This window comes from Colius striatus, chromosome 2 (assembly GCF_028858725.1).
Source record: "Colius striatus isolate bColStr4 chromosome 2, bColStr4.1.hap1, whole genome shotgun sequence".
Lineage (NCBI taxonomy): Eukaryota > Metazoa > Chordata > Aves > Coliiformes > Coliidae > Colius > Colius striatus.
In genome coordinates this window covers 50,474,371-50,502,037 of record NC_084760.1, presented here as the reverse complement: position 1 = coordinate 50,502,037, position 27,667 = coordinate 50,474,371, and the positions used below count along the sequence as shown (strand labels likewise).

The 27,667-nt window shown below is 44.8% G+C and overlaps 1 protein-coding gene across 1 annotated transcript; it reads left to right on the top strand.

Moving 5' to 3' along the window:
- TRAF3IP2 (TRAF3 interacting protein 2) lies at positions 1 to 27,667 on the top strand. Its single transcript, XM_061990520.1, has 10 exons — positions 1 to 196; positions 7,513 to 7,599; positions 8,554 to 9,309; positions 12,494 to 12,683; positions 14,938 to 15,104; positions 16,537 to 16,625; positions 18,467 to 18,535; positions 20,671 to 20,787; positions 21,921 to 21,995; positions 27,059 to 27,667. The coding sequence occupies exons 2-10, from the start codon at positions 7,584 to 7,586 to the stop codon at positions 27,203 to 27,205; spliced, it is 1,626 nt and encodes a 541-aa protein (XP_061846504.1). The 5' UTR covers positions 1 to 196; positions 7,513 to 7,583; the 3' UTR covers positions 27,206 to 27,667.

Sequence of the window (27,667 nt, the reverse complement as noted above, 5' to 3'; positions counted from 1 at the left end):
CCTCTTCCACTTCCTGCTGCAGAGCCAGTTCTGCTGCTTACCTGGGAGAGGCAGGGAGGGTGTCGTAAAAGAGGAAAAAAAAACCAAACTCAGCCGGCCCAGGAAGGAGACCAAGAGAGCAACGGGGTGCGCAGGAGGCACGCCAGCCCTCTCGCTTTCCTCCGTCAGCTCAGCGTGAGCCTCCCTCACCCACAAGGTAAGAAGTGTTGTAGAAGCTGCCTTTGTTGGTCCCTGTTTGTAATTAGCTGTTGACCCACTTCTGCCTCCCGGTGGGGGGGGGGGTTCCCCTCAAATTGCTGTCTCACTCCCTTTCTCCCCCTCTCTTGTGTAATGATAGCTTGAGTTTCACAGATGGTTACAACATGTTTTGGCCATTTCAATGCAGTTTTGTTGTTTTTTTTTTTTTAATAAAACAAACCATGAGAGTTTGGGGGTAAACACTGGGAATGGACACGCCTGGTGTCGAAATGTTGTCCTGCCTACTTACGTAGCTGCCTGGCAATGCCTGGCAGCCAGGCCTGATCCCGCTCACGCCCTGCATGGCTGTGCAAGTTCAAGGTGGTTCATTGGCCGACCCCTCCCCTCCCCTCTCCTCTCCTCTCCTCTCCTCTCCTCTCCTCTCCTCTCCTCTCCTCTCCTCTCCTCTCCTCTCCTCGATGGTGTATGGACCTTGTGAGGGAGAGGTGGCTGGAAAGTGTGAAGAAAACAGGATCACAGAGCCCTTGTGCACTGTCCTCTGTGGTACTGCCATGGAAACAGCAGGAACAAGCCTGTAGCTTTTTTTTTTTAAATTAGGATAAAATCACCTGCTCCCATGTCACTCAGTGCTTGGGTTTTATAGAGCTGGGCAACGGGAACAGCAGGCCCGATCTTACCAATCCTCGATTGCCACCAGTGACCATCAGACCAGGAATTCTCATTTCCTGCAATCCGCAGGCAGGTTCAAGGCCCAGCCTGGCCATGTCCGTGTTGTCTCGGGCAGGCAAGATGCCCTGCCACCATGGGCCTGGCTGGGCCTGTGACTCCACAGTGGGTGACACTGGAGGGGGGAGTGTGAAGAGTGGGGACGGCAGGGCCAGTGTCAAGGCCACTGGCTGCTGGCAAGCATCAACCATTTGTGCTGCTGCCTGCGATGCCGTCAGCCTCTGAGATTGGGCTCAGCACCGGCAACGTCTTGAAGCATGCTGTTTGGTTTTTGTTGCATTTTTTTTCTGGGGGGGAGGGATTCTTTTTGTCTTTCTAAGGCAGGAAACAAGGCATGTGCAATTATGGTGTTCGTGTCTGTCAGTGCCCTCCACCCCCAGCAGTGGCTTTTGAAGTCTGGCATTGGGTACATGTCTGAAAGACATAAACATTTCTGCACGTTTCATGAAAGTAAGTGAGCGAGGCTGTTCTCACGCCAACTGAGGGAGGCACGTCAGGTCCCCCAGGCTTCCCTGAGCCCTCCCACCACCCACGCGCTCTGCAGCCCTCGCGCTGCAGAGCAGGGAGAGTGATTAGGGATGAGGGATACGTCAGCCCCACGAAATATCAGAGTTTCTCCCTTATTAGGAACTGGAGGCTCCAATGTAAGACAGGAAGCTATAGGAAAGCAGGCTGGGGAGATTTACACCTCTCAGGGTGGTCTCTTCCTCCTCATCCAACCCCAATTTTGTGCCAGGATTTTTAGATGTCCCTGGACCATGGGCTAGCCCATTTTGGGCATTATTCAGTGCCTAATGTGAGTTTTATGAACATCAGAAATGAGGGGGGAATAATCTCAGGAAAACAAGCACATTTTTAAGGCTACCTAAGGTCATTGCAGACCTTTTCATGTTTCACAAATATTAGACAACTGACAGGGAGTGCTGCCTATATGTCACATGCTTGTAAGGATCCTACTTGATGATATTGCACTTCCAATTTCTTACTACTTACTGCATTGCATTCATACTATCACATGCTTATCAAAGTCTACACTAAATAGGCAAAATATATTCTGTCTATGCTAGCCTTTGCACCATGGATTGCCCAGTGCAACAACATTGCTGAAAAAGGGAACGTAATGTTTGCCATTCAAGGAGGGCTGGGTGTATGTCCTTTGTTATTCTGGCATATGTAGACTTTCATGCCATGGATGCAGAAAATATGTAAGAGTAACCATGTAGTCAGGGTGGAAGAGGAGCATTGTTTTCATATAGTTTTTCTACTTCTTTCAGAAGTCATAAAAATAAACATTATCTGCCCTAGAGAGTTTAAAAACAGGGCTAAGAATGTGACACATTGCCTCCCAAGGGAGAGGGCTGGTGATGACAACAGTCAAAATTCTTCATGGATGAAGTGTGAAACTCTGGAGCTTGGATTTCCTTGGCTGTGTTTATTTAGGTTATAGACCCCCAAAACAGTTGCCACATTTGCACTTTCTCTTCCTAAAAGGATTTGTCTCTGGGCTTTTTTTGAAGAAAGTTGTGTCTAGTGTTTCCTCAGAGAAGGCTGCACTTCAGGCAGATGTACTTACACACACTTACCTGGCCCCATGGCAACAGCATTTGTTGCAATCTCAACAAGTGCTTCTTCACAGCAGCTTGCAAATTCTGCATCCACTTCCTCCCATCCTGCAGATGGATATCAGCAGCACCAGGGATATCAAAGGATTCAGCCAAAGTACACAGGAATTATTAGGCAATTAAGAAATTCATGTCCATCCCCATTCCTTGTGATCTCAGCTTTGCCTTAATCTATACTCGTGCCATTTCAGAAATGCCATGACTGTTGAATAAAAACCCCTTCCCTTGTACATTGTGCACCAAGGAAGATGAAGTTTCTTCCTCATCCTAATACTTTCATTTTTAACAATATAACTTTGATCAAAAGAGCAGAGATACTTTTTCCCTGTCCAGAAATGACGGGGAGTGCAGCTATGCTCAGGTTGCAGAGTCTCTCTTCTGTATCATCATGACAGAAGTTTTCTAATCAAAACCAGATAGATGGTTAGTGTGTGTTTTGGGAGAGCGCATCCTGACAAGTCTTCGTGCTGGGAAACAGATGAAATACCTGATGGATTTTGCAATCAGCCACAAGAAAACTGCACAGATGAGCCCAGGCCCAACACCCTTCCTTTACCCTGCCAATCCCTTGCTTCCATCAGATGTTTTCTAAGGGAGTTTGGCCCTTGCTTCAAACTTGGATGCTCAGGCCCCTCTCTACGAAACTACAGAAGAATTTTTTTTCCTTCCTTTATGCTTTCCCTGCAGCTTCCCAAAGGCAACCATTGCCAGCAGTGACTGGACACAAGCAGGAGGGCCGGGCAGCCTCCCTCCAGGCTCCTTGGCAGGAGCACTGGAAGAACCTCTCCAGGCTTGGGAAACCTCCAAAGGGAAGTGGGACAGAGTTTCTTCCCAGAAGCCTGGGTCACTGTGCTCCCACCCAGGGAAGATTATTTGCTTAATCAATGTACGTTACAGAGCTGGGTATATGAGCAGGGGAAGGAAGAGGAGGAGAAAGGGTGGTTTAAGGAGTTCCCTCAACATTTTTGGGAGTGATCCAGGCCTGCATACTCTGTCCCTTTAGGAAGGGCCTCTTCTCTTTATTACAAGCAGGAATATATGCAACAGCTTCAGTGGGTTATCAGTAATCTCCTGCATAGTCATATGTGCAAGGGGGATATTAAATTCTCAAATCTCTCTGCCAATATCACGATCTCACTTGAAGCTGCAGTGTGTTTGGAAATAAGATTGGACACTATCTCTGCTCCCCAGCAGCCTCTGTGCCAAAAAGAGAAAAAAAAAAAAACACAAGAGGTCAGGCTACAGGTTTCTGAGGGTATTGCAATATGCTGAAGCATTCCTTTACCCTAATTCTTCAACAGAGGAGATCTAAGTGAGTGATTTTTCTGTTCTGTGCATAACTATATATGCAGCATGAGCTAACTAGAAAAATCAAAGGAAACCTAATGAAATTCTGCACCATGAGGCAACTTAAAAAACCAGGATAATGGGCTTAGAGCCGGGTCTGACTCCGAAAGCCGAGAATCTTCAGCAGAGCAGAAACAATGTCCTGAAGCACTGCTGTTGGAGGAGAATGTTTCTGAATCATCTGCAACATTTCCAGCAGTGTGGGGATTTCTCTCGGGAATTCCTGTCCACATAGCATTGGCAGCACTACTCAAAAAGCGTTCAGCGTGTCCTGGGGGTTAATATATCCTCGGGGCCATCTCTATAGGCAGAGCTCTGCTGTTGTAACAGCTTCTCTCTCCATCCAGAGCTACTGAGGGAGGAGAAGGAGGAAGTCACTCTTCCTGCTTTGTAGCGATGTGTCTGTTTTTACACCAAAGCACTCGTCTCCTGGGTGCTTCTACCTCAGCCCCATGGGAGCAGGGGGTCTGTGTGTGTATCAAAGCTCAGCTTTTGCTGCTCAGCTATCCTGCAGCAAAGTTTAAGCAAATTAGTATTTTTTAAAATGTAGAAGCTTTTGCAGGTGAAAACACAAGTGATAGAGTGAAGTCCCTCTCTTCTGTCTGACCAAACTATTTTTATTCAGATATTTGGAGTAATTTTCATATTGTTTAACTCATGTTGTATAGGAAGGAAATGAAGCTGACATTTAAGTATTGGTTTGAGAGATAAAGAGGCCCTTTACCCTTTCAGAGGGAGAAACTAATAGGAAGGACTTTTTTAAGCTATTCTGACGTAAGCCATTTGAAGAGTTCGGTAGCTGATCAATTGCAATACAATTTAGTAAAAGTCCTAATATCCCTTTTCTAAAAGGCAGAGTAAAACACTAAATAACAAACTTGAAGAAAACAAGCCTGATTTTTTTTCTCTCCCTGATGTGCCTTCCATTAGATCCACACAGTCTCTGCCTCATCCGTTTCACAGGTAGCCAGATGTCAGCAATGGAAATTTTAAATAAATAAATAAATGAAGAGACCAAAGGAATGCAGTAACTTTTAAGTCCTAGCTGACATCCAATCTAAAACCTAAGGCAGTCAACAGAGAGATTCCCCATTACTACACTGAGCTGTGGAGCAAGTTCTCTGTTTCACCGCAGAAATCTGTTCTCCTTGTCTTGGTGCTAAACTAAAGGCTGTTGAATATAGACGATCTGAGTTCAAAGTGTTTCCTAGCATTTTGATCTGGCTACTTCAGAGACCATCAAAGTGTCACAGCATATGAAGCATTGAAGTTTTGTTCCTGAAAAGCCACGTTTGGTTATTTGCTATAAGGATTGTATCTGGTGGGAAGGATGCTCAGCCAACACATGTGGCTAAAGAGGTGGAGCTGTACCCCGGTACTCCACAGCTGAGCTTGCATTTTGTGAACACCAGGGTGAATTTTGCACAAGGAACCAGCTCTCTGGAGATGCTCAGTGGAGGGAGTAAGAGCTTGCAGCATGATTTGTGCTACTCGAGTGCACGTCATTCACACGCATTACGAGCAAATGGACAGGGATATCCACATGTTGAAGCGTGTCTGAGCAGACACTTCAAAGTCAGGTGATCCAAGGGTCAGGTTTACAAAGCTGTTGAGGTGAGCAAGAAGCAGATGCCTTGCAGGGAGTGTGACACCTGACTTTCTCTAAGCCTGATGGGGGACTGCTCAGCAGCTTTACACCTTGACTCATGTAAATCTGACTTTACGCTGTGCTGTCCTAGGGAGTCACCACCACAGGGCAGTCAGCATTTAAACCGCCAGAGGTCCCAGGTGAAGGACGTTTCACCACCACCACACACAGGACAGCATAGCAAAAGTCCCAGTTATGCTCCCATGCTGACAGAGAGAGCTCAAGGTTTTCCCTTTCCCGTCACACCACTGGTTATGACTGCCAGGGAACCATGACTCAGCAAGCAGTGCAGGCGTTAGTGACGTGGCGTAGAGTAAACGGGATGCAAATCGCAGGGAGAGACGTGCAGTGGTGGGGAACTGACCGTCAGGATTTCAAGCCTGGGTGCTTGCATGCGAAGGAGCTGGTTTGGCACCAGACCCACTGCTCTCACGCAGGGGACTGCAGCTGTCAGAGCAGCAGTGGGCTCGCTGTGTTGGTGCAACTAATAGCTGCTCTGAGGGCTTGCCTACATGGGAAAATTTCCCAGAGCAATTATCCCACTGTAATTATCCCAGGATAACTCTCCCTGTGGATGCACTTATTGTAACATAGGGTATGTAAGAATATACGGTAAATCTTCTGCATAGATGGGTTTTAAATTACACAGAGGAGGAGTATTTACATTGCAGCCCAGCAGCAAAGCACAGGTTTTATCCTACTTCCCAGGAAATGTTACGTCCAGAATTTTCTGTGCCAGAGGTACCTTCAGGGAATAATACATGTCATCTAATCGGATCAGCATGAATGTAAAGCCTCACTCTTGCCCTATAGCATGGGGCACATCGTTTGCTTTTACAGTGTCATTGTGAGAGCGAGGGTAAAGGCTGGGACACTGCCTTATACCTCTCTGTGATCCTGTTCAACTGCTTTTAATATCGTCGTTTGAATATCTTCATCATTTGACCTTTCTGTTCAAGCTACTGGGATTGAAGTTGGGAGAAATCCTTGGGTCGCTAAAAGCTCCTCAAACACTGTTTTGATTTTTACTTTCTTTAACAGGCTTTACAGACAGATTTTGTTGCCAAACCCCATCATTCCTGTTGTTTGAATGCTCAGTCCATTCTTCTCTGGTAACTCCCCTCCTTGGGATTTTAGCTTCTCCAATGTGACAGAAGGAAAATGGCTGAGGAAATTATGAGCACTGAGCTTGTTTATACTCCACACTAACATATAAAATTTACCGGCAGCAAACTAATCTGTGGCCCTATATGAGAGGATGAAGATGGCTGCACTTCTGGAAGCCCATTCAGCTTTCACCCACCACTGCTGCTGTCAATCTGAGTGAAGGTGGAGCAGAGGCATCTATCATCAGAGATCACTTTGACTAGACCAAGTTTACTTCCAGCACCCCAAAAAGGAAGATGTCATTTTGATGTTTGGGCTCAAACTAGTTCCAAAAGAAGGGGTAAAAAAAGGGAACAGTAATTAACATTCTCTAAATTGTCTTTGAATTTTCAATAATTTGCAATAACAACAGCCCTGTGATAATAAGCTGGATGAAACGGTGTGATAAAATAAGCAGGAACACTTGGAAACACACTTCCGAGTTGAAATTACTCATCTAAGTGTATGGTGAAGTTTAGATCCAAGGCATCAGTGTGAAGCAATTATTAGAAGGTCCAGAGTAAAATAATTGCAAGTGATTGTGTTCCCTGGAATAGGCCTGAAACAAACCTCCAGACTTAAGGAGCCTGCTCTTTTCAGGTGCAGAAATTACCTCTGAGAGATAGCTCATATGCTTTTCTCCCCTCCAGTCTTAGCAGGGACATTAAGTTCCAGAAATCCCATTAAAGCCTCTGTTTTGCGCAATACGATTTCCAGAACTCTAACTAGTGCTTCTTTTCCAGTCTCTGACATAGAGTTATTTTAGGAGTATTGCCTGTGTGAAACTCTACCATGTTCACAAGAGTCCTTTCTCTTGTTTTCCAGTTTGCTGGAAAATCCTGGCCCTGCAGTAAGGCAGCTGACTCTCGTTTCTGGTGCGAATACAAAACTTGGAAATGGCCTCTGTGTCAGGTTAGTCCAAATTATAACCCTGTGCTAGCCACACTCCAACTAACCCTCTACTTTCTTGCTTGGCCAAAATGCAGCCAGATGTTTCTTGCTGTTTTCTGCCTGCCTTTCTACAAAACACAAAAATATAAAGAATACATATTGCCCTTGAATATTCCCACTTATAGTCTTTGAGTGCTGACTTGAGAGTTGGGCAGAGAGGAATCCTGTGAGGTTCAACAAGGACAAGTGTAGAGTCCTTCATCTGGGGAAGAACAACCTCACGTACCAGGACAGGCTGGGGATTGACCTGATGGATTGCAGCTCTGCAGAGAGAGACCTGGGAGTCCTGATTGATAATAAGCTAAACATGAGCCAGCAATGTGCCCTCGTGGCCAAGAAGGCCAATGGCGTCCTGGGATGCATCAAGAAGAGTGTGGCCAGCAGGTCGAGGGAGGTTCTCCTCCCCCACTACTCTGCCCTGGTGAGGCCTCATCTGGAGTCCTGTGTCCAGTTCTGGGCTCCCCAACTCAAGAGAGACAGGGAAGTGCTGGAGAGAGTCCAGCGCAGGGCCACCAAGATGATCAGGAGACTGGAGCATCTTCTTTATGAGGAAAGGCTGCAGGAACTTTTTTCTTTTGTATGTAGTGACAGGACAAGGGGTAAGGGAAAGAAACTGGAACACAAAAGGTTCCATTTAAACATAAGAAAAAACTATTTCACTGTGAGGGTGATGGAGCAGTGGAACAGACTGCCCAGGGAGGGTGTTCAGTCCCCCTGCTTGGAGATCTTCCAGACCCCGCCTGGACATGTTCCTATGTGACCTGATCTAGGTGAACCTGCTTCTGCAGGGGGGTTGGATTAGATGATCTCTAAAGGTCCCTTCCAACCCTACCATTCTGTGATTTTACGATTCTGTGAACAGGCATTTGTCTGTATGGCTGTCCATCTACAGTGTTTCTTCTCTCACTTTTTCAGGCACTTTTGTGAGTCGAAGCATACCAGTTGAAGTGGATGAATCCATGCCGTGGTCCCCATTTCCTGAACATATCTTGGAAAAGTCTTTGCGGCCCTCCAGAGAGGATATGGAGGGTGAGGAGTCCCAGAGACTGTGTGTCGCTCGAATGCCTCAGCCTGTAGCCAATCCATTATGCCTCTGCAGAGCACCAGCACGTCATCAACCAGCACCCTCTGTGGAGCCAGACAGCAGCTTGTGGCCAAAATACACCGATCCTGATGGAGACAGACACTTCTGCTCCCCCGGTGAATCAATAGCTGGAGTAGTTCCCTCCGAGATGCATCTTGTAGATATGGACAAACCAGGCACGCAGCCAAGATCACAGCTTTTGACTGACATCAGGCACAACTCCAGTAAATCAGAGCGGAGCTTGTCTGAGGCTCCCGAGGACTCGCTGGAGGAGAGCAGCCAGGGGAGTTCACGATCACAGCAACTCTCAGCAAACAGGCCCCCAGCAGAGCTGGGGACTGCGGACACAGGCTGCGACTCCCAGTCACGAGATGTCATGGGCATCAGGCACCTGGAGCCTCCATTACCGCTGATGTCTGTCATGAACTCCCAGGACCTCCCAGGACCACTGATCTCCAGAGAATTTTTTGGACCCGAGCATCAGCAGTGCCCTATATGCCAGCGCTTGCCCCATCCCAACGCCTCCTCACAGGCCCACGGCTGCTTTGTGCACCGCTGCCCAGCAGAGCAGCAACCCCAGGACCCATGTGAGTAGCCCAGGGGAGGTATTCTGGGGATATCACAGCCACCATTCACCAAGCCAGGGCATTGTACTTAAGGGCAACACACGGCATGTGATTATTAACTTTTGTAAGCATCTATTTGCCATCGATTTTCTATTTCCAGATTTCCGTGTTACACAACCAGATGCTCTGATGCAGAAATTCTGAGACAGATAGACAGTTAGAGGTCAACAGTTACTCATCAAACGAAGGCTAATGGTTTTGCCTAGAAGCTAGCCTTTGTCTGTCATGCTGAGCATGCACAGCCTTCTCCCTGCTGTTATTTCATATTCTAGTCATTTCCTTCCGTCTTGCATCAGTCATTCAGCAGCTTCCTATACCAACTTAATTCCTGTTGTTTTCTTGGATTTCCTTGCTCCCGCTTGGATCCCCAAAGTTGAGAATTTCCTGCCAGAATCAGGACAGAAGGTTACCTTTGATCTCTGTAAACAGTGTCTCCCAGCATTATGACCACACTCACCCATGTGTTTTGTTTCTATGTGAAAAGTCCGTGACATCCATCATCCTCATTTTTTTTCCTGTTGTCGGCTGAAACGAAAGCCCATTACTTAAAATGGAGCCCCCTCAGCTGCTGGTGATTGTATCGCTGAGCGCTGATGTGACTCCATCAATATGGGTGTTTTGGCTCTTGGAGACTACGACGCAGTTTACAGCCTGCTATTAATTAGTATTCCTTTCAGTCTCTGAGATTTTTATCTGTTATGAAGTGAGCTCTGAACGTTCAACAGCAATATAATTGTTTTAATATAATTTATATTACATTAGACTCATGAGATCCTGTCCCGTCTCGGGCTGGATTTATAACAAAAAACCGCAGGCCTGTTCTGATAATCCTTTTTTTTTCCTCACAGTCTTCTGTTGACTCCACAGCATTTGTATTACATCTGTTTAAGGAGTCTTGTCATTCCAGCCATGTGCTATAACTAGGTATATGAAAGAGAGAGAGTATCAGAGCCTCAGTTTTCACCTCTGATCTTGGAACTTTGTAAAGGGGAAGGGGCTACAGACAGACCTTCATCATTGTCTACAGCTGAACACTTGCAAAACGTCCTCAGGTTTTCTTTTCTAACCTCTTTTCAGTAGACAAAGAACTAGTTGCACAACACTCCTCACTATTTACCTCCATTTACCTCCTCCACACATGGGCATCGTGAGAAGTAGGACATTTACTGAATGAGGCCATTTTGTTTTACAGCAGGAACTCTGAAAGGCTTTCTTCAGAACAACAACAACAACAAAAAAAAACACACTACCATTTCAACTATATCCAGAGGGCAAAAAGAATAAAATAAACTCAGATGGCTGTAGCAGATTTGATCAGGACCAAGAAGCTGGCAACTGTACTTCTTTTTCTCACATTCCCGGTACAGCATAAATCACCTCCTGACAGCTCCTTGGTCTCAGATAATTGTTGGGCAGTGGCAACCCACAACAAAGCTCTGCAGTTTATGTGTTGCAACAGGCCTCTCCCAGGGAACAACAATTGTGCCTGTAGGCTCTAAGCTGGCTCTGGACACCTGCTATTTGAGATACAACAACAAAACTGTTTCTGAAGTCAAAGAAATCCTCACAGCAATGCGATGTGCCCGGGGACCATTATTTCAGATATTTATATGTGAGAGCTGTTGGTATGTGCTAGCACGCACGCTTGGCCATGCTGTGCTTCTCAACGGCAGTGACTGCATCCATTAAAACACTGTAGCATCAGATAAATCCAAAGAAAGCTGGTGAAATGTTGGCCTAAGAAAAAGGTAAACCAAACTGAACCCACCAGAGCCCTGCCACCTTCCCTAGAACTGGTGGTGGGGAACCCATGAGAAGACCATTATTTACTTCTGATTTTGTTCTCCCAGACTCTTTCACCCTGTCCTGTTGCAAGCAGGAGCTTGCAGGAAGCAGAGGGAGCAGGAAAATCTCCTAAAACATTCTCAGCAAATACAGTCTCAAGCACAATATCCTAAAACAATCTCAACAAATGTTGCCGACTCACAATTTCATTGGGAATGTCATTGCAGTTGTGGGGTTGGATGAGTTTTGGGGGTGGGTTTTTTTTAAGTATTGGCTCTTGGAACTGAACTATTTCATCAAAGCTTTGTTTTCTTTTCCCCTTTTAAAATTTGTAGTCCTCATGGCTGCTTAGAAAAGGAAACCATGACCCGAAAATAGCTAAAGGGATTTTAAAAAACAGTCTGGGGAGGGGAAAAGAGTGTTTGAGTACTGCAGCTTTCAGAGCCAGCTCATAACGCCATAATCATGCAGCGCTAATAAGCCCTGCCAGGCTGGACTTTGATCTGCACACAGCAGCTTGGAAGTGCACAGAGCTGCTGCCTAATGAAAACTGCAAGCAGAAAGACTGAAAAAAAAAACCCCACCACCAACAAAAAAAATGTTTTCCCCATTTGGGAAACAAACAGCTTACATTGCTTTCTCTTTCAGTTTATGCCAAGAGTTCTACTGTAGGTTAGTTATTAAATAGCATTATGTGTGCACAGCCAACAACAGTAAGGCTTTTTCAGAATCATTTGAGCAAAATTGTCACTTTGGGCTTCCCCTGCAGCCTTCTGGATGGCAACAGGAGCAACAACAAGGCCTTAAAAGGTCGCTTAGGCAGAAAATTTATACAGGGTGGAGTAACAAACCAAGAGATTATTTTTTCTCTTTTCATTTACAATAATCACAGTCTGTTTAGTCTTAGTGTTGCAAACTGATTTGTTCCAGGATTTTGTATCTACTTTCATGAGAATGTTGGGATGATTCATTTTCACAAGCTATTGCCAAAAAGAATTTTTTTAAAAAAAATTAAAAGACACACACAAAAAAATCTCACCAACCAACCCAAAAACCAGCAAGGCATGGTGAGCGCAGGGACAAAGGAACCCTGAATGTTTAACTGTCAATTCTTCCAGTAGCCCAGCCCTGTGTGGGGATCCGTACCATGCCATGTGTGAACGGGAAATGGGAAACTTCAGGCTGTAAAACATTCCTTCATCTGGCTTCTTTCAAACTGAGATACCTGCAGATGCCTTCACACTGCTCAGTTTCCCCAGACATGAAGGAGGATGTGCCTGGAAAGGAGTAGACACACATTGAGGCAAAAATGTCTTGGCTGAAATGATAATTAGTGCTTTTTATTTTCTCACCCTCCCAGATGGCAGACCTCCTTACCAACGTTTTGCACATCCATCACAACCGCTTCCTCCAGTTCCTGGACCTTGCATGAGAGCTATCCGCCCAGCCCACCAAGTCATCCCAAATTACTCAAACCTTCATGCTCCCAAGGGCACTGCAGACCGACCACCCCAGAGGACATGCTCCTCCCCTGGCCCACCTCGCTTCCCGTAAGTCCTTCTTGGAAGGGGTGGGGGTGGGTTTTGTGGTGTGGGGTGGAAGCTCCTCTAATCTGATTTTATGGGCTTTCAACCAATAATTCTGAAGCCTTGTAATGTTAGCATGCCCCAGCTGCAGGAGTACATGCAAGATGCTGGGTAGTTTATTTGCTCTTTTGCACCCAACGGGGGCCTGACCTTACCCTAGAGAACTTCAAAGCCAGATACCTGATATGTTGTTACAGCGCTCCCTGAAATGCACACGTTAAGAAAGATAAACGCCTGAAGGTTAAAGGGATGAAGGGTTGAAAAATATCTCATCTGAAACCATAGAGCTCTCCTGCTCGAGACCAAAGGTCAATTTGGCAGCTCACTGTGGTCTTCAGCTTTATGCTGTACCAGCCTGGGATGCCTCAGTCATTGACGTCCAATGATTTCTTTCTTGCCTCTTCTATAAGGCGGAGAAAAAGGGAGAGGAAAAAAATTCATCGCAGTTTGCAGCATTTTCTATGATTTTTCTCGTAGTAACAAAACACCACATGTCTAGCACTTTTCATCCAGGGCTTTTTGACCTATTTTCAAACATTAATTTATCTCTCCCTCCTTACAATTATGTCATTAACGGACGGGAAACACTATCCAGACAGAGTTTTCTCTGGACTCGGATACCCAAAGACAAATGGAAGCTTCAGGTATTGAGGATATCTGAAATTTGACGATTTTTATTCAAGCATTGGAAGAATTTTAGAAGTGCTAAACTTACAAGCGTCTGTGCTTGAAAATGGCCACTCATGTGACAGGGCGGTTGGCAGAAAACTGTGAGAGCAGGTGGGACCAAAGAAAGAACACAACTGAAATACTGCACTGCTCTGGCCTGTGAAAAGTTAGGGGCTGTTACAGCAAAGTTGACAGCAAGGTAAGGCAGTACCTTTAGCAGAGATGATTGCATTGAAGAGTTTGTACGAAGCTGTAAAAATACTGAGGAACAGTGGATATCCTTTGTGGTAGTAAAACTGAAATACACACTTTGATTTTTGGAGCCTTTGTAAGGTAAGGTAAAGTATTGGGGAAGGCCTGTAGATTAGCCTCAGGGTAGTTTTTTGCAGCCATTGAAGGTCTGTGTTGCTTTTCTTGGTACTTTATTCCGCTCAAAGAAATTCAGAATATTGCAGGGTCTCTCCTGAGGCTGCATGGCTGGTGTTCGCATGCTGACTCCAAGAACAGCAGTTATATGTTGCTAATATCTGCCTATAGAGTATTTTGTAACAGAAAACATCTGTACCGAAATGAATAAACCAAATCTTAATGTGACAACAGCAAACATGCTGTGACCAGCCTGTCATCATTCATTTAAGGAACGAAGAGAAAAAAAAAAGAGAGTGGGCTTGATTGACTAAACGTCACTGCTCTGTGGGGAAAAGCTCTCAGAGAAATGCTTGTCCAGTGGATCCAACCCAGCAGATTCAAAACATACCTCATGTAAAAATGCCTCTAGATTCCCCTTTCCTATTGACTTAAACTGTGAAGCCAAAGTGCAATAGGACAAGAACTACTAAGCTTCCTAAAATCACCCTTTTCTCTCTGTTTGTTACAACGGAGAAGACGTTAGGCAGGGTTATTGTGGGTCTGCAGTGCAGATCCCTGACACGAGAAACCTTCGATGGGTCTCCTGTTGCTTGTCAAGAAATTAACTTTGTTCCCATTAGCAAAACTTGGAGTTTTGTCCAAAACTGGAGAGCCTCCCAAGCTGTGACAGAGCTGACGGTGGAGTGCCCTTTGTACACTCATTTTGCCCAGTTCCTGCCTTGCATTGTGCCTCCTGTGCTGCAGCACAGGACATCCTGAGAGCACCTGAGATGCTGTGATGAAGCACCCTTTAGATAATGGGAAGAGGTTATCCAAATGCCACCATGCTCCCATAGGTGCAATAGCAACATCCACAACATAGCACCGTTTCTCACCCAGAAACAGCCTTTGCTTCTGCTAATTGCAGGCTTAACAGCTTTCGGCTGTGAAGTGCATTTACTTCCTGTGGCTAATGTTGCTTCTGCAATAAACTGCTTCTTGTGGTAGACTGTCACCAAGGTATCCTTTCAGAAGATGCTGTAACAACTAAGTAGAAATGCCGAGCCAAGCGTTTCTCCAAGAGATTTTCCTAGCCAGTGGGCAGATAAAGTTCTTAGTGTGTTATTAAAAACAAAACCAAACCCAAATTTCACCTGAAAAAGAATTAATTTTTTTAATCCTTGCTTGCTTTTCTTTATAGAAACCAGCTTTACAACCAGCTACCTAACGGTCAGCTGCCCCCCAAGGCATGTGGCCTAGATGAAGCATGTCCTGACAATTTTCCATCTCCGGCTGCTGTCCCGAGACCTCTCAGTAACCCTGCAGCCAAGGGAACTCTGAGAACAAGCAATTTGCCCGAGGAGTTGCGTAAGTGGTTAGCAACTTTGTTCTCTGCAAGATTTTACAGCGCAGCCTGACAGCTTTAGGTGGGAAAGCTCCAGGGGGCAGAAAGACAGCAGGGGGAACAACATTAAAACACAAAGTCAACAAGGAAAGAAAATACTGAGTGTCATCACATCTGTAGGGTGTGAGCGTTTGCGTTTGGTGGGATGGAATTATCCCCTTGAATCCTGAAAACATTATTGTCATTAATTGCTTGTTGTTTTGTTTACAAAAAATAAATACTGTTTAGATTGCTTTCATGACTTCTTGCTAAACAGGATGTCCCTTCAAGGCAGGAGGCACTGAAGCTTACAGTAAAAGATTAACAACAAACAAAGCCTCAGGGATAAAGCATTTCTGTCTGTCCCAAACTAGAGAAATATGTCGAGCTTCTCCCTGACCTGGTGAGTGGGGAGGACTTTGGTCTGGGAACCCACACTGCGGGCTGAGGGCAGTGCAGGCACCAGCTGAGGTGCCTCACCTGCCACCAGCCCCTGAAAAGCTATCACCTTGCAACTCTTAGGGGAAGGCCAAGCTTCAGAAAACTGGCTTCCTTCTCAGTGCCATGCTGGCTAGCGGGTGAGATAGATACCACTGCTAAGAATCCTCCACGTCTCTCCCGAGGTTTTGATTTTACCTTTATTCTTCAGTTTGCAAATCACCTTTCAAATCCAGGGAGTTGCACCTGTCTGGCCTGTACGAGTGAGTTACGACACCAGACACCAGTCTGGGATAGACCCTACTTTATCAGTCAATGTGTCCTAGACACAGGAATTACCAGATAAAATGGTGTCACTTGTGATCCATGCACAGCTGGATTAGATTAGCCAGCTGGTTTACCCTGACCTGCAAATCCATGATTCTTTCATTAGTAAGAAAACTTCTTCCACGATGACAAGGACAGTTGAAGGCACTGCTGTAATCAGCCATCTGTCCTGCCTGCACAGGGGGTTAATGCTGCTGAAAGGTGAGTTGGTGAGGCAGTACAGCACATGCAGGGGCTCCACTCTCAGTCGAGTCAGTGAGGTCCAGGGGAAAGTTGCGCTGGTTGCAGCTGGTGCAGGCGGCACAAGCTCTGGGTGAGGGCCCAACCTCGTGTATGCCAGAAGGCCAGGGAAGAAGCAGCTGTGGCAGCAGGGCAGGGCGAGCAGCAGAACCATGTTACCTGCTGCAGCTTCCACAGGGGTGCTTGCCAGTGGCAAGGCAGAAGGAGCTTCAATCTAGAACAAGGTTTCTGTTTGGGGAGTTAAGTTCAATGCCAAGCCACTGTACTATCCTGGATGCATTTTGTAAATAATCCAAAGAGACATATGTGGGCAGAACCCATAGCACAGTGGACAAGGAGGGCTGTCAAAGTCTCACCCTCCAAATGGTGTACTTCAATGTACCACGTATTGATATGGGCTCTCTCTCCTAGGCAAGGTCTTCATAACCTATTCAGTGGACACAGCCGTGGAGGTTATGAAATTTGTGAACTTCCTGGTTGTAAATGGATTTCAAACTGCTGTAAGTATTTCCTTCTGGACAAAATGGACTTTCAACCAGAGGAGAAAAGAGGCATTTTGTTGTTAAAAAGCAAAAGCAACACACTGTCATTTAACTGTTTTTACAGTCTTGTAGGTTAAAAAAAACAGTACAAATAGAATGAATGAGCCTTAGCTGTAAAAGTTATAACTTGAATTATTTGATTTTTCATTTGCTCGTGTTTTAACTGGATTTTATGATTTGAAATGTGTTTTAATAATGAGGCTGGAAAATTTCATTTTGTGACAGCAGATACCAGATGGGCAATAGTATGAGGGCTTGTAAGCCATTCCATTAACATTGTCTCATATTTGATCTGTAATATCAATATTTAAAAAGGTCAATTTTCATGCACATCCCATCTCAACTTTCTTTTCTGCAATGCTATCACATTGTTGGTTCTTCAGATGTGAACGCTTTTCTGCTAAAAAAATGATCTAAAATACAGTGTATTTCACACAGGTTAATGAAATAGCCCATCTCATGGTTTCATTTGCTTTGTTGTACTTTTAAAAGGGATTCTAAAATCATTGGCCTGAAAAGATCTGTGTCCTACTGTCTAATCCCACAAGCCATCCAGTTTTTCTTTTAACTTCTCGTGAGTTTGCTTCATCGTAGCAGCACTCTCTGAGGGAACCATCCACAGAGACTCTAGGATTCAGTGTTCATCAAAATCATGATTCATATTTTCTTATTTCAAGTGCATATGCTATCTGACCCCTCAACCTTCACTCTTTGGCTTCAATTCAGGAAAGCATTTAAGCAAGTGGCTATCATTAAACTGAATGAGACTCAGTGGGGGGCTTTGCACACGCTTATTTATTTTCGTGAACCAAAGATTCTTTCCAGAGACTGCAATTATACTTCTCTCCAGCTGTTCTGTACTGTCTCCAATCATAAGAAAGCTTTGGGCACCATAGAGGTACGGAGTAGGAGGCTCATTAATAGCACCTTTGCTGGACAAGCGGCTCTTGGAGCTTGCTGTAGAATAATAAATACAGCAAAACAGCCCAAAGCAGAGAGGCAAATACGCTCTCTACTTTCAAAAACGGAATAAGAAAGACTTGAGAGCAGAATACAACTCTTCTATCAAATTCCTGGAGAAGTTAATAGTCACTCCATTGGTCATAGTCATTGATTGACAGTTTCTGGGATTATTGAGCATGCAGGGGGGTGAGTGGTCATACTCAGTCCCGTGAAGTTCTCCACCTCTGCTGTCACTGAAGTCTGGCTTTCTGCACCTAGTATCAGTGACCTGCCTGATTTTTTACCACAGAACCTGAAACTTTAGTTCAATGTAAAACTAAAATTTGACACTCAGTATATATCCTTGCAGCCAGAAATAGTGGACACTTAAAGCTATAGAGATAGAGAAGGTGGGCAGCCATCCACTTTCATGAGGTATTTAAAGAGCCATTTTGCAAACATTGCAACTGTCAGCAGTTGTTTGTTGTTTCATAGAGCAAAAAATGCCTGGGAGTTGGAGCTGTTGGGGCAGGGTGGTTGGTCACATGGGTGGCTGAGCAGGATCCCCGAGGAGTGTGTGCCTGCAGCAGCCCCCCTCCACCTGCCTTGGGTGTCCATCCAGCTCTGAAGGGAAAGGGGAGAAGTTGCGCATGGGCACGTTTGTTTCCTAACAAAAAATGTTGATATCAACAGTAACCACAGCACTGCAGGAGCTGCTGTGGAAAATCACTACCGTCCCAGACCCACTACAGGGAATTAGGTTAGAAACTAGGGAAAAGAGCAGGTGCCTTTTCGATGTCACCACATGGGAGGGAAAGGTGAAAGTACGCTCACCACAAACTTCTGTTCTCTTGCAGATTGATATGTTTGAGGACAGGGTACGCGGTATTGACATCATTAAGTGGATGGAACGCTACCTAGGTGATGTATGTAAAGGCATTTTCATCTTGTTCATGGCAGAGGTGACCGGAGGAAAATGGTTTAATTATTCTAATAACAACAGGAGCAGAATCAAAATGCAGATCCCTACTATCATTTTCCCTGCCCCTACAGAAATGGCAGAGTCTCAAAGCTCTTTCTTTAAGAAATGAAGTGCTAATCCTGGCATTCCTGCCAAATTCCAATGCTGGCTGTTAGATTCAGCCTGAAGCTGCCATTGGGCAAGTTGTTCCTCCATCTCATTTTTAAACAGTGGATTTTGGCTATACTTGGTTAAAATGATATCTGTATTTCATCCCAGGCCATATAGCAGTGGCTAATGTTCCTCCTGCTTCTCACCCGTAGCTTTTACGTTGCTATCTAAAACACTGAAGAGTTCTTCTGGATAAACCATCCTATATGTAAACTAGACATTCTATTGACTAGATAGACTTTATCTAAGCAGTAGTAAAATAGAGATCTATGTTGCTGCCATTGCAGTCCCCTGCAGCAACAACTTCCTCTGTGAAGTTCAGCTAAGCAGCAAGTACATGTCTCCTTTAGGATCAGGCGTAGTGGTCCCATTACACCAGCACCACAGGACACAAACTGGCAATTCTGCCGCTCGACATGTGCCATCATGGGATGGCTTCCGCTGATTCATGCCTTGCTGGGTGACCACTGGGCCTCTGACTCACAGATGTCAGATCTCCATGGTTTGGGAATCGGATGAGAAAGTGGAGGGCCTTTCTCCCAACTTCTCTCCATCTGGGACAGGAGTACAGAGGTTTCTTAAGTGTGTTGAGCAAGACACCTTGACTCAAGAGCCAGCTCGGGGCCTCTGCTGCAGCCACGCAGTCATGCCTTTTGGGGCTTTCATCAGAACAAATTAGGCTTGGGCATAATGTGTGTAATGGACATACTGAAACTAGAGGCCAGGGTGAATTTGCTTTTTCCAAGAACGCCATTATCACTTAAAATACAAACTGGAAGATCTTTGCAACTCCTGCACAGTCAATAGGAGAGATTGGTATGTCCCTGCCTCCACATGGGGATCCTTCTCTGACTGCCCACCCCAGAAATGTTTGTTTTCCTCCACTGACTGTAGAGTCAGCTTGTAACTGGGGATTGTGTGCAACTGGGCATGTCTCTGCAAACCCTCAACATCTGTGAGTGCTTACATGCATGTCAGGCACAAGCAAAAGTAATTCTGGAGTATGTTAAGTCAGTGTAAGGGATAATGGCTCGTTACCGTATTTGACCCTGTGGTGAGGCAAATTCCCTTGATATTGCACAGAAGGAAAGAGTTAATTAGGTGCCAGGATGACTATGAGCCACAGACTTGGAAGCCTCACACGTCCTGATGTGGTGGGGATGAAAGACAGGCCCTAGGTAGGAGGCTTTCATCTGCTGAGCCTCTTCTCCGTGCCACCATTAAGGAGGAGAGACGTTTCCCAGATATGAAGTATGGCTCCTCTGTGGAAACCTGGGGTCATTGGAGGCCTGGGATTAAACAGCTCATAGGCAGGATCTGGGCTGTCCCAGCCAAGGTAAGGAGCATTGCCTTTGGACCGCTGCAGCAAGGTGGGACAGAGCTGCTGGGTACCCCTAAACCTGCCCAGGCTGGCCACAACAGCCTACCTCTCTGCACACTTTGTTGCTGAGATCAGCAAGACAAGTCGTCGCTTCTGTTGCCGAGAGCCCTAGCTGTAGCTTCCATAGACAACTGCCTTTAGCGACTTTAAGTATAAAAAGTCATAGATGGTTAAATAGATGCACTTTTACGTTAAGCTGTTGGAAAACATTTAGGTCTGAATTTGAAGATAAAACTTTTCTGTCTGTGTACATAGACACTCTACACTGACAAAAAGGAGCTTTTTTTATTACAGGGATTCCAACTGTAAACTGGTAGCTGCTAATATATCTCTTGACATTTAGATTTTCTATATTATGAGATCTGGAGAAATAATGAGGAGAACGAGTGTACGAGTTCTCCTGTGTTTCCTGCCAGAATGAATGAGATCCTCTCATGTTTGCCAAGAACATAAAGATCACTTAGAACACAAACTGGCAGATTTCCGATCTGCCTCTACCAAATACGCTGCATTTCCCAATTTCATAAAAGTGCTTTTCTCCCTAACAGAAGACGGTGATGATAATCATAGCAATCAGTCCAAAATACAAACAGGATGTGGAAGGGGCTGAATCCCAGCTGGACAGGGATGAACACGGCTTACATACTAAGTACATCCACAGGATGGTAAGCAAGGACATGCATTTGCTGCTTTAACAAAGACTCTGTCTCCTCAAAAGACAAATCTGTCTCCAAATGGCAGGTTCTTTGCTTTGTTTTTCCTAATCCCCATAGTTAAACACCCCCCTTTGGAATTCATTAATCCTCCCTCTCATCAGCTCCGTATGCTCATTAACATCTGCTAAGAGGTTCGAGGAAGAAAAATCCTATTAAACATGCTCATCTTATTTCTCCATATTCTTTATTGTTCAATGTTTTTCCCCTCCTTCACCTTCTTGAGACTTTGTTGCCCTGTTGTATAGCCCTGAGCACAATCTTATCTAACAGTGCCTGACCTTCCTCCCTATAAACTGGCCCCCACTGCTTCAGCTATTCTGTAACTGAGGGTCTTTTTCCAGGCAGCAGTAAAGCTGACTGAAAGGCAAAATTGAAAAGTGAAGGCATAGTTGCAAAGGGAGGTCGTGGGCGGCACAGGGTGGCAGGGGACCAGTGAGGGATCACAGACACCCATCTCCACAGTCTGTCACAAGATGGGCATTTAGCCCAGAAGAGCCCACTGAGCTGTGAGGCTCATCCTTTCTCCCTCAGTTTGCAGTTTGCTGACTTTCTCACCCTACAACCCATCTGATTGCCCAGTTTGATTCCACACAGCAGTACTTTGCGATCCTTACCAGCCCCGAGATGCCTGCGTCAGGGGACACGGGGGACAGGCTGGGTCCCAGCTCAGACACAGGGCTGGGACATGTGGAACAGGCTGGATCCTAGCTTGGACACAGAGCTGGCCTCCAGCTGAAATCTTTCAATGTGTTAGAGACTGAACAGGGGCCTTAGTCAAGTCAAGCCTCATTGGTTCTAGATGGATTTCATGCAAATGCAGCTAAATCCTCAATTATTTCACACCGCATAACTAAATGCTCAAGAAATGTTGACAGATCTTTCCTGTATCCTTTCTGTAGTAATGAAGAATCAGATTAAGTGGCCAAACAAAATGATACCGAGTCCACCAGCAATAGATCAAATCACTTAACAGGAGAGCAGTTTAAGTAAGCAACAAATGTTTTTACACACGGGATTCAGATGCATTTGAAGAAAAATTAACGCGTCATTAACAATAAATCTGGTGATTTGTTCTGTTCTAGATGCAGATCGAGTTTATACAACAAGGAAGTATGAACTTCAGATTCATCCCTGTGCTTTTTCCAAATGCCAGAAAGGTAACATACGTACATACATACATTCATATATATATACTGGGGCTGTTTAGTCTAGAGAAGAGAAGATTGAGTGGGGATCTTATTAACATTTACAAATATCTAAATGGTGGGTGTCAGGAGGTTGGGACATTCCTTTTTTCTGTTGTAGCCAGCGACAGGACAAGGGGTAATGGGATGAAGCTGGAACACAAAAAGTTCCACTTAAACATAAGAAAAAACTATTTAAATGTTCAGGTGAGGGAGCCCTGGCACAGGCTGCCCAGGGAGGGTGTGGAGCCTCCTTGCTTGGAGGTCTTCAAGACCCACTTGGACATGTTCCTATGTGACCTGATCTAGGTGAACCTGCTTCTGCAGGGGGGTTGGACTAGATGATCTCTAAAGGTCCCTTCCAACCCTACCATTTTATGATTCTATATACTTGCAACATGGTTAAACATGTATTATTTTGATCACAGTGTACCAGATGAAACCTTTAAACCCAAGCCCTGAATTCCTTGGTTCTTAATATCCCACCAGTAACACTCCGAAGCTACACTGTACATGAGAAGTTTATAGGTTTATGAACATACGAATAAAAACCATTTCACTCACAATATAAATCAACACATAAAATGCATTTCCAATGATGAATGTACAGCTAAAACTCAAACAGTCTTGAGCATTGAAAGAATTTAAGTGGAGAGAGACAATCCATTCAGCAAGCATGCTTTTTGTATTTACCCTTTTATAATTTTGTCCAGATGTAATGCCGATGAGCGAGATGGGAGAGATTTATGACTGATGTGAAGTGAGGATCTGGAAGAGGGTGGGTTGAGAATATAAAAATAAAGAGGATAATAAATATTAAAGTACTAGGCCATTGCTTGAACTTTGATGGGCCCATCAAAGGCAAACTATAAGATTTTTTAGGACTTGCAATTTCATCTGCCCTTCCTGTTGGTTTTGAAGATTCATTTGAGAACAAGAAGTAATGCAACAGATTCCCATCTCTTCATCCTCACTCTAGCAGAATCTCTTGGAGTTTTACAAGGCCAGAAAAGTTAAAGAGCTTCATTGCATCTTCCCCAGAGGTAGAACGTATCCATTGTATTTGTGTTCACTTTTTGTCGCTAAATGCCATGTGCACTGTTGGGTAGCTGTCATCTGACCCCTAGGTGCAGCTGCACTCTGGAAGAGTATGTATTCTCTGCATCTATTTGGGTGCCAAAAGTTTGGAATGGGTCAAAACTTGAACAATGCCATCAATAATTGCAGGGGCTGTGAAGTCCCGTTGTACTTGCAGATTTCAGCCATAACCGAGTTCTTTATTGAGGCACTGATTTCACAGAAGCTCAGAAATTTGAAAACAAGTCTCTGAGTTTGTACAAATACATGAAGTCCTTTAGAGTGAGCGGTAGGCACCTCTGGTATTTCATGTCATTCAGCTCCCTTCCTGAATGATCTCAGTCTGGTACTTGCCTTAACTGTGAAAAGCTGTGAGACAGCACCGGTGGGAATTGGGCAGACCAGAGGCAGGGAACCAGTCAGCATTTTCAGTCAGTCTTTGCAGCTTGTTCTGGGTGGAAAGGACAGGACTGCTCCTAATCTTGGGGGCTTCTTGAGTGCCTGCCACGTGCACAGACCATACAGCCTGCAGCCACTTGCCATCTTAAGGGTTGCAGAGAGAAGTGGTCCAGCAGGCACTATAGCTGCCTTTGGGTTTTGAGGGAGGACAAGAAACTTAGGTTAATTTTGGCTGAACTTTATGCATTATACAACTACTTAGCATACAGCAGCGCTTCTGTCAAACAGTAAGCTATAAGGAATTTACAGGGTTGGTTTATTCAGCTGCTCCTACCAAAGCATCAGTCTCCAGGCAGCGTTCCTGTCCATCCTCTGTAGTCTATATCAACTTTCAGTTTTTCAAGAGATGCCTTTCTCATCCGAATTATGCAGATCAGCATTTTCTATTGCCATTAAGCTTCACTCTCTTTCTCTGCACATTTCTTTGGTACATCATCTACCTTCATCTAACTAGTTAATGATAATAGAACTGAGGACATCATGGGTGGAAGGAGAGCACCAGAGCCTGAACAAGTTGGTGTAATGAAGCCTATGGGCAGTCAGGTGAAGTGAGATACCTGAAAAATGTCACATATGTGTACAAATGGATGATGTTGGTGGGCAAATTACTTTCATTTTGTCTTTTTTATACTGTCCTTTATATATCCAAGCACTACTGCAGGAAAAAAAAAAAAAGCAGGAAAGCAAGTTTTGGAAGGTTTCATCTGAGGAACGTGGCTATTTGATGAGTTAATGTCGAACAAAGCATATCATAAAGCACTGCTGATATGTGAAAGTTCGTCGACCTCCAACAGGAAGAGGAGATCCAAAGAATGTTCATTAGGAAAGTGAATAATGAGGGGGAAAAGCACAACACACAGTTAAGGTGGAACTGACATTTCCAGCTTCCCATCATACACTGCTAAAGAGTCTTCCGGACTGAAGGCTTACATCAAGCTGTTCCACAGAAATGTGCCCTCCTGACCTGGTCACCCAATGATCAAAGCATTACGCGACGATTATCTCACACTGGAGGCTCCGTTTTGCAGGGTGGAGGCAGCCAAGGAGTGAGGCAAGCAGGGTCAGAGCTCAGACCATACTGCCGACACGGCCCCAGACACACAGCCCTGCCCTCTGCTCTAATGCCCTCTGCCTGCCAGTTTGATCCTCAGAGTTATCAAATACTCTCTCTATGGCACATAGAGAGGATTTCCTCTCTGCTTACAGATACGCAGATGAACAAAAAGAATTAAAAGGGCAGTAACCATTTTCCCATTACTCCCACCCATCATGACAGCCGCTGTTGCGTGGCAAGGAAAAGGCCCCTTCTCACTTTCCTTCCATCTGGATCAAAATGGCAGCTATAGTTACCCCTTTATCCCTACACACCTCCCTCAAGTTAAAATGATTGCCAGTGCTGATTAGTGTGCAGATGCTTTTTGCACCAAGTTCATTATGGAGTATATTAAATGAAATTGGCCACAGGAGCAGTTCTGGAAGAAATGCGCAGAGCCTATCTGGATATATAGTGCCTCTCTCATTATATCCCCACTTGCTGGTTTCTTACCTAATATACATTTCTCTCACTAATTTCCATCTTTTCAAGCTGAACTAATGATTTCCCATGTGGAGCTATATCAAATGCTTTACTGAAGTTCAGGCCTGCTATGTCTACTGCATTTCCTTCCTCCAAAAAAATGCAGTTTCTTATCAGACAGAGGGCTCATTTAGTAAACCCTTGCTGTATTTTATTGCATTTCCTTCTATAGCTCTTAACAAGATTTAGCAAAGAGTCAAATTTTACATAAAAAGGGTGTACTCATGCACGCAAACATGCTTTGCTTTTTTTCTCCCAGTAACATTTTAACCTCTTGGCCAATATACAAACAATTAAAGCTCACAAAAAAATAAAATCCATTCCTATGCAAAAAAAAAAGACTTGCAGGTGGAGGCAAGAAATCTTATTCATGCTGCTACCAAAAGGAACACTGTGAGATCTTTCCCTGCGAGGTGGGGTGTCTGCCTGAAAAGAGCAACATTGGAAATCCTAGACTTTGGGGATATCGTTGACCATACTTTCTCAGCCACTGGAGAATGAGGAAGGCCTGGCTCAATAGATACTTCTCCCACTCACCAAGCTTGTTCAGCAGCCTAAGTGAGGTCAGACTAATGGGTCTGTAGGTGCCTGTGTGACTTACCTCCTTCTTCTTTTACATAAATCCTATAGATTGAACAAAGTGATTGCATCAATTAACACAAACTGCTCCCTGAGCAGTGGAAACAATGCAGCCTGGTTCTTAGAATTGCACAGAACAAGTAAAAGATGGCCAATTTGAGAAACATGAAGCTAGGGAATGAAAGATTGGGACTGCAGCTAGGTTGTCTGCTGGCAGGCAGGACATGCCTATGCCTATGCCTGGCCATGCCAGGGCAGACCGTTGGTGAGGCACCAGAGACCTGGTACACACCAGCATCTTTTTTCTCTGTCCTCTTGGGACAAGCTCCACTGGTTTGACAGGGACTGTGCTTCTCCTAACAGGGATAAAAACTGCCTTGCTAAATAAGAGGTCCCAGGAGCAAGTGTTGGACTTCTTGACCGCTTATATTGCTTACTTGCCAATTTACTGTGTGCTAGTGTCTCCAGCAAAAGCTCTCCAAAAAAAAAAAAGTCCCCATCTCTACAGTGGACATGAGCTGATTTTGGTCAAGGGTCAGTCTTTGACCCTCTTTTAATTGGTGGCATGATAATAGCTCTTCACCTCTACACATCCAGGCTGTTCATATGGAAACCTCCCAAAGCTATGAAGACATGGAAACATGAGGCCTGAGCCGGCTTCTCTCCATCATCCCACTGTCACTGTCCAGGGCCAGGGTACTGCCAGATTCATTATGTTAACAGACATTAGGAAATCTCTCTGAAAGGCTTCATCTGTCCCACGTGGGGAGTGGGGGAGGTCTGACCCTGCTAATCTGAAGCTGTATCAGCCTCTCCTCAAGTGCAGCATCAGCCTCAACCTCCTCCTCAGGAGGTGGCCAGAAGACACGGTGCTTGGTAGGTGCAAAGGAAGGGGGGAGAAGGTTCCCCTGGAGTCCTGCTCTTTCCCTGTTGATTCTCATCTCAAGGTTGAACACGTCCTGTGAATCCTTCAGCAGCTACTAAGGTGGCAGTCTTTCACTGGTAGGGGCACTGAAATGTCTTCCTTCTCTTCTCAGTGTTTATTTTCACAAGCCTTTAGATGCCTGTCATTGAGATCAGACTCCCTTTGAAATGTGGTGAAATTAGCCAACGTGATGGCAGAAAAGAAGGAGAGACAGGCAAGCTGTGAGATCACATGAAGTTCATTTATTTGGGAACCCAAACACAATTCTGAAGCCAAATTAAAATTTCTTGTTGTTACGGGAAGTGTCTAGAACAGACAAAATGAAATCTTGCTTGGCAGGGCCCGATGGAATCTGCAAGGTTCTGGTACAGATTCAGGGGGATTGATGGGATTTTTTTTTATTTCCCCCTTGTTTTTCAGGAACACGTGCCTACCTGGCTGCAGAACACTCACATTTACAACTGGCCAAAGAATAAGAAGAACATCCTTTTGCGGTTGCTGAGGGAGGAGGAATACGTTGCTCCTCCAATAGGACCTCTACCAACACTCCAGGTTGTGCCGTTATGAACGTTATAACTTAAAGTGCACGACAAGCAGTTGTTAAAGGGTTGTTTTTGGCAGGGAGCCAATGCTCTTCCAGATGGCTCTTTTTGATGACAGAAGACACTCTTTCTGCTACAGGAATTAGTTGTCTTGGGTAACTCAGTCTCGGCTTGTTCTCTACCGTGTTAAACATCTATTTCTGAAGCTGATGGGGCAGAACTCTTTGTCTCTAGAATTTTAAATAAGCTGCAAATTGAAAGAGTGCCCAGTTTTATGCTAACATCTGTTTTTTTCACATATTCCTTTATTAGTTGAAATAGCAAACAAATACCAGAAGTAATGTTGCAATAAGTGTAAAATAAAAATTACATCCTCCTTTTTGCTCAGGGTTTCTTTAAAGATATTCCTGTCTCGTATAACATTATCCAACAGTTAATTTGTATATATGCTATTAAATATATTTGCCTTCTGTAAGGCAACCTTAAA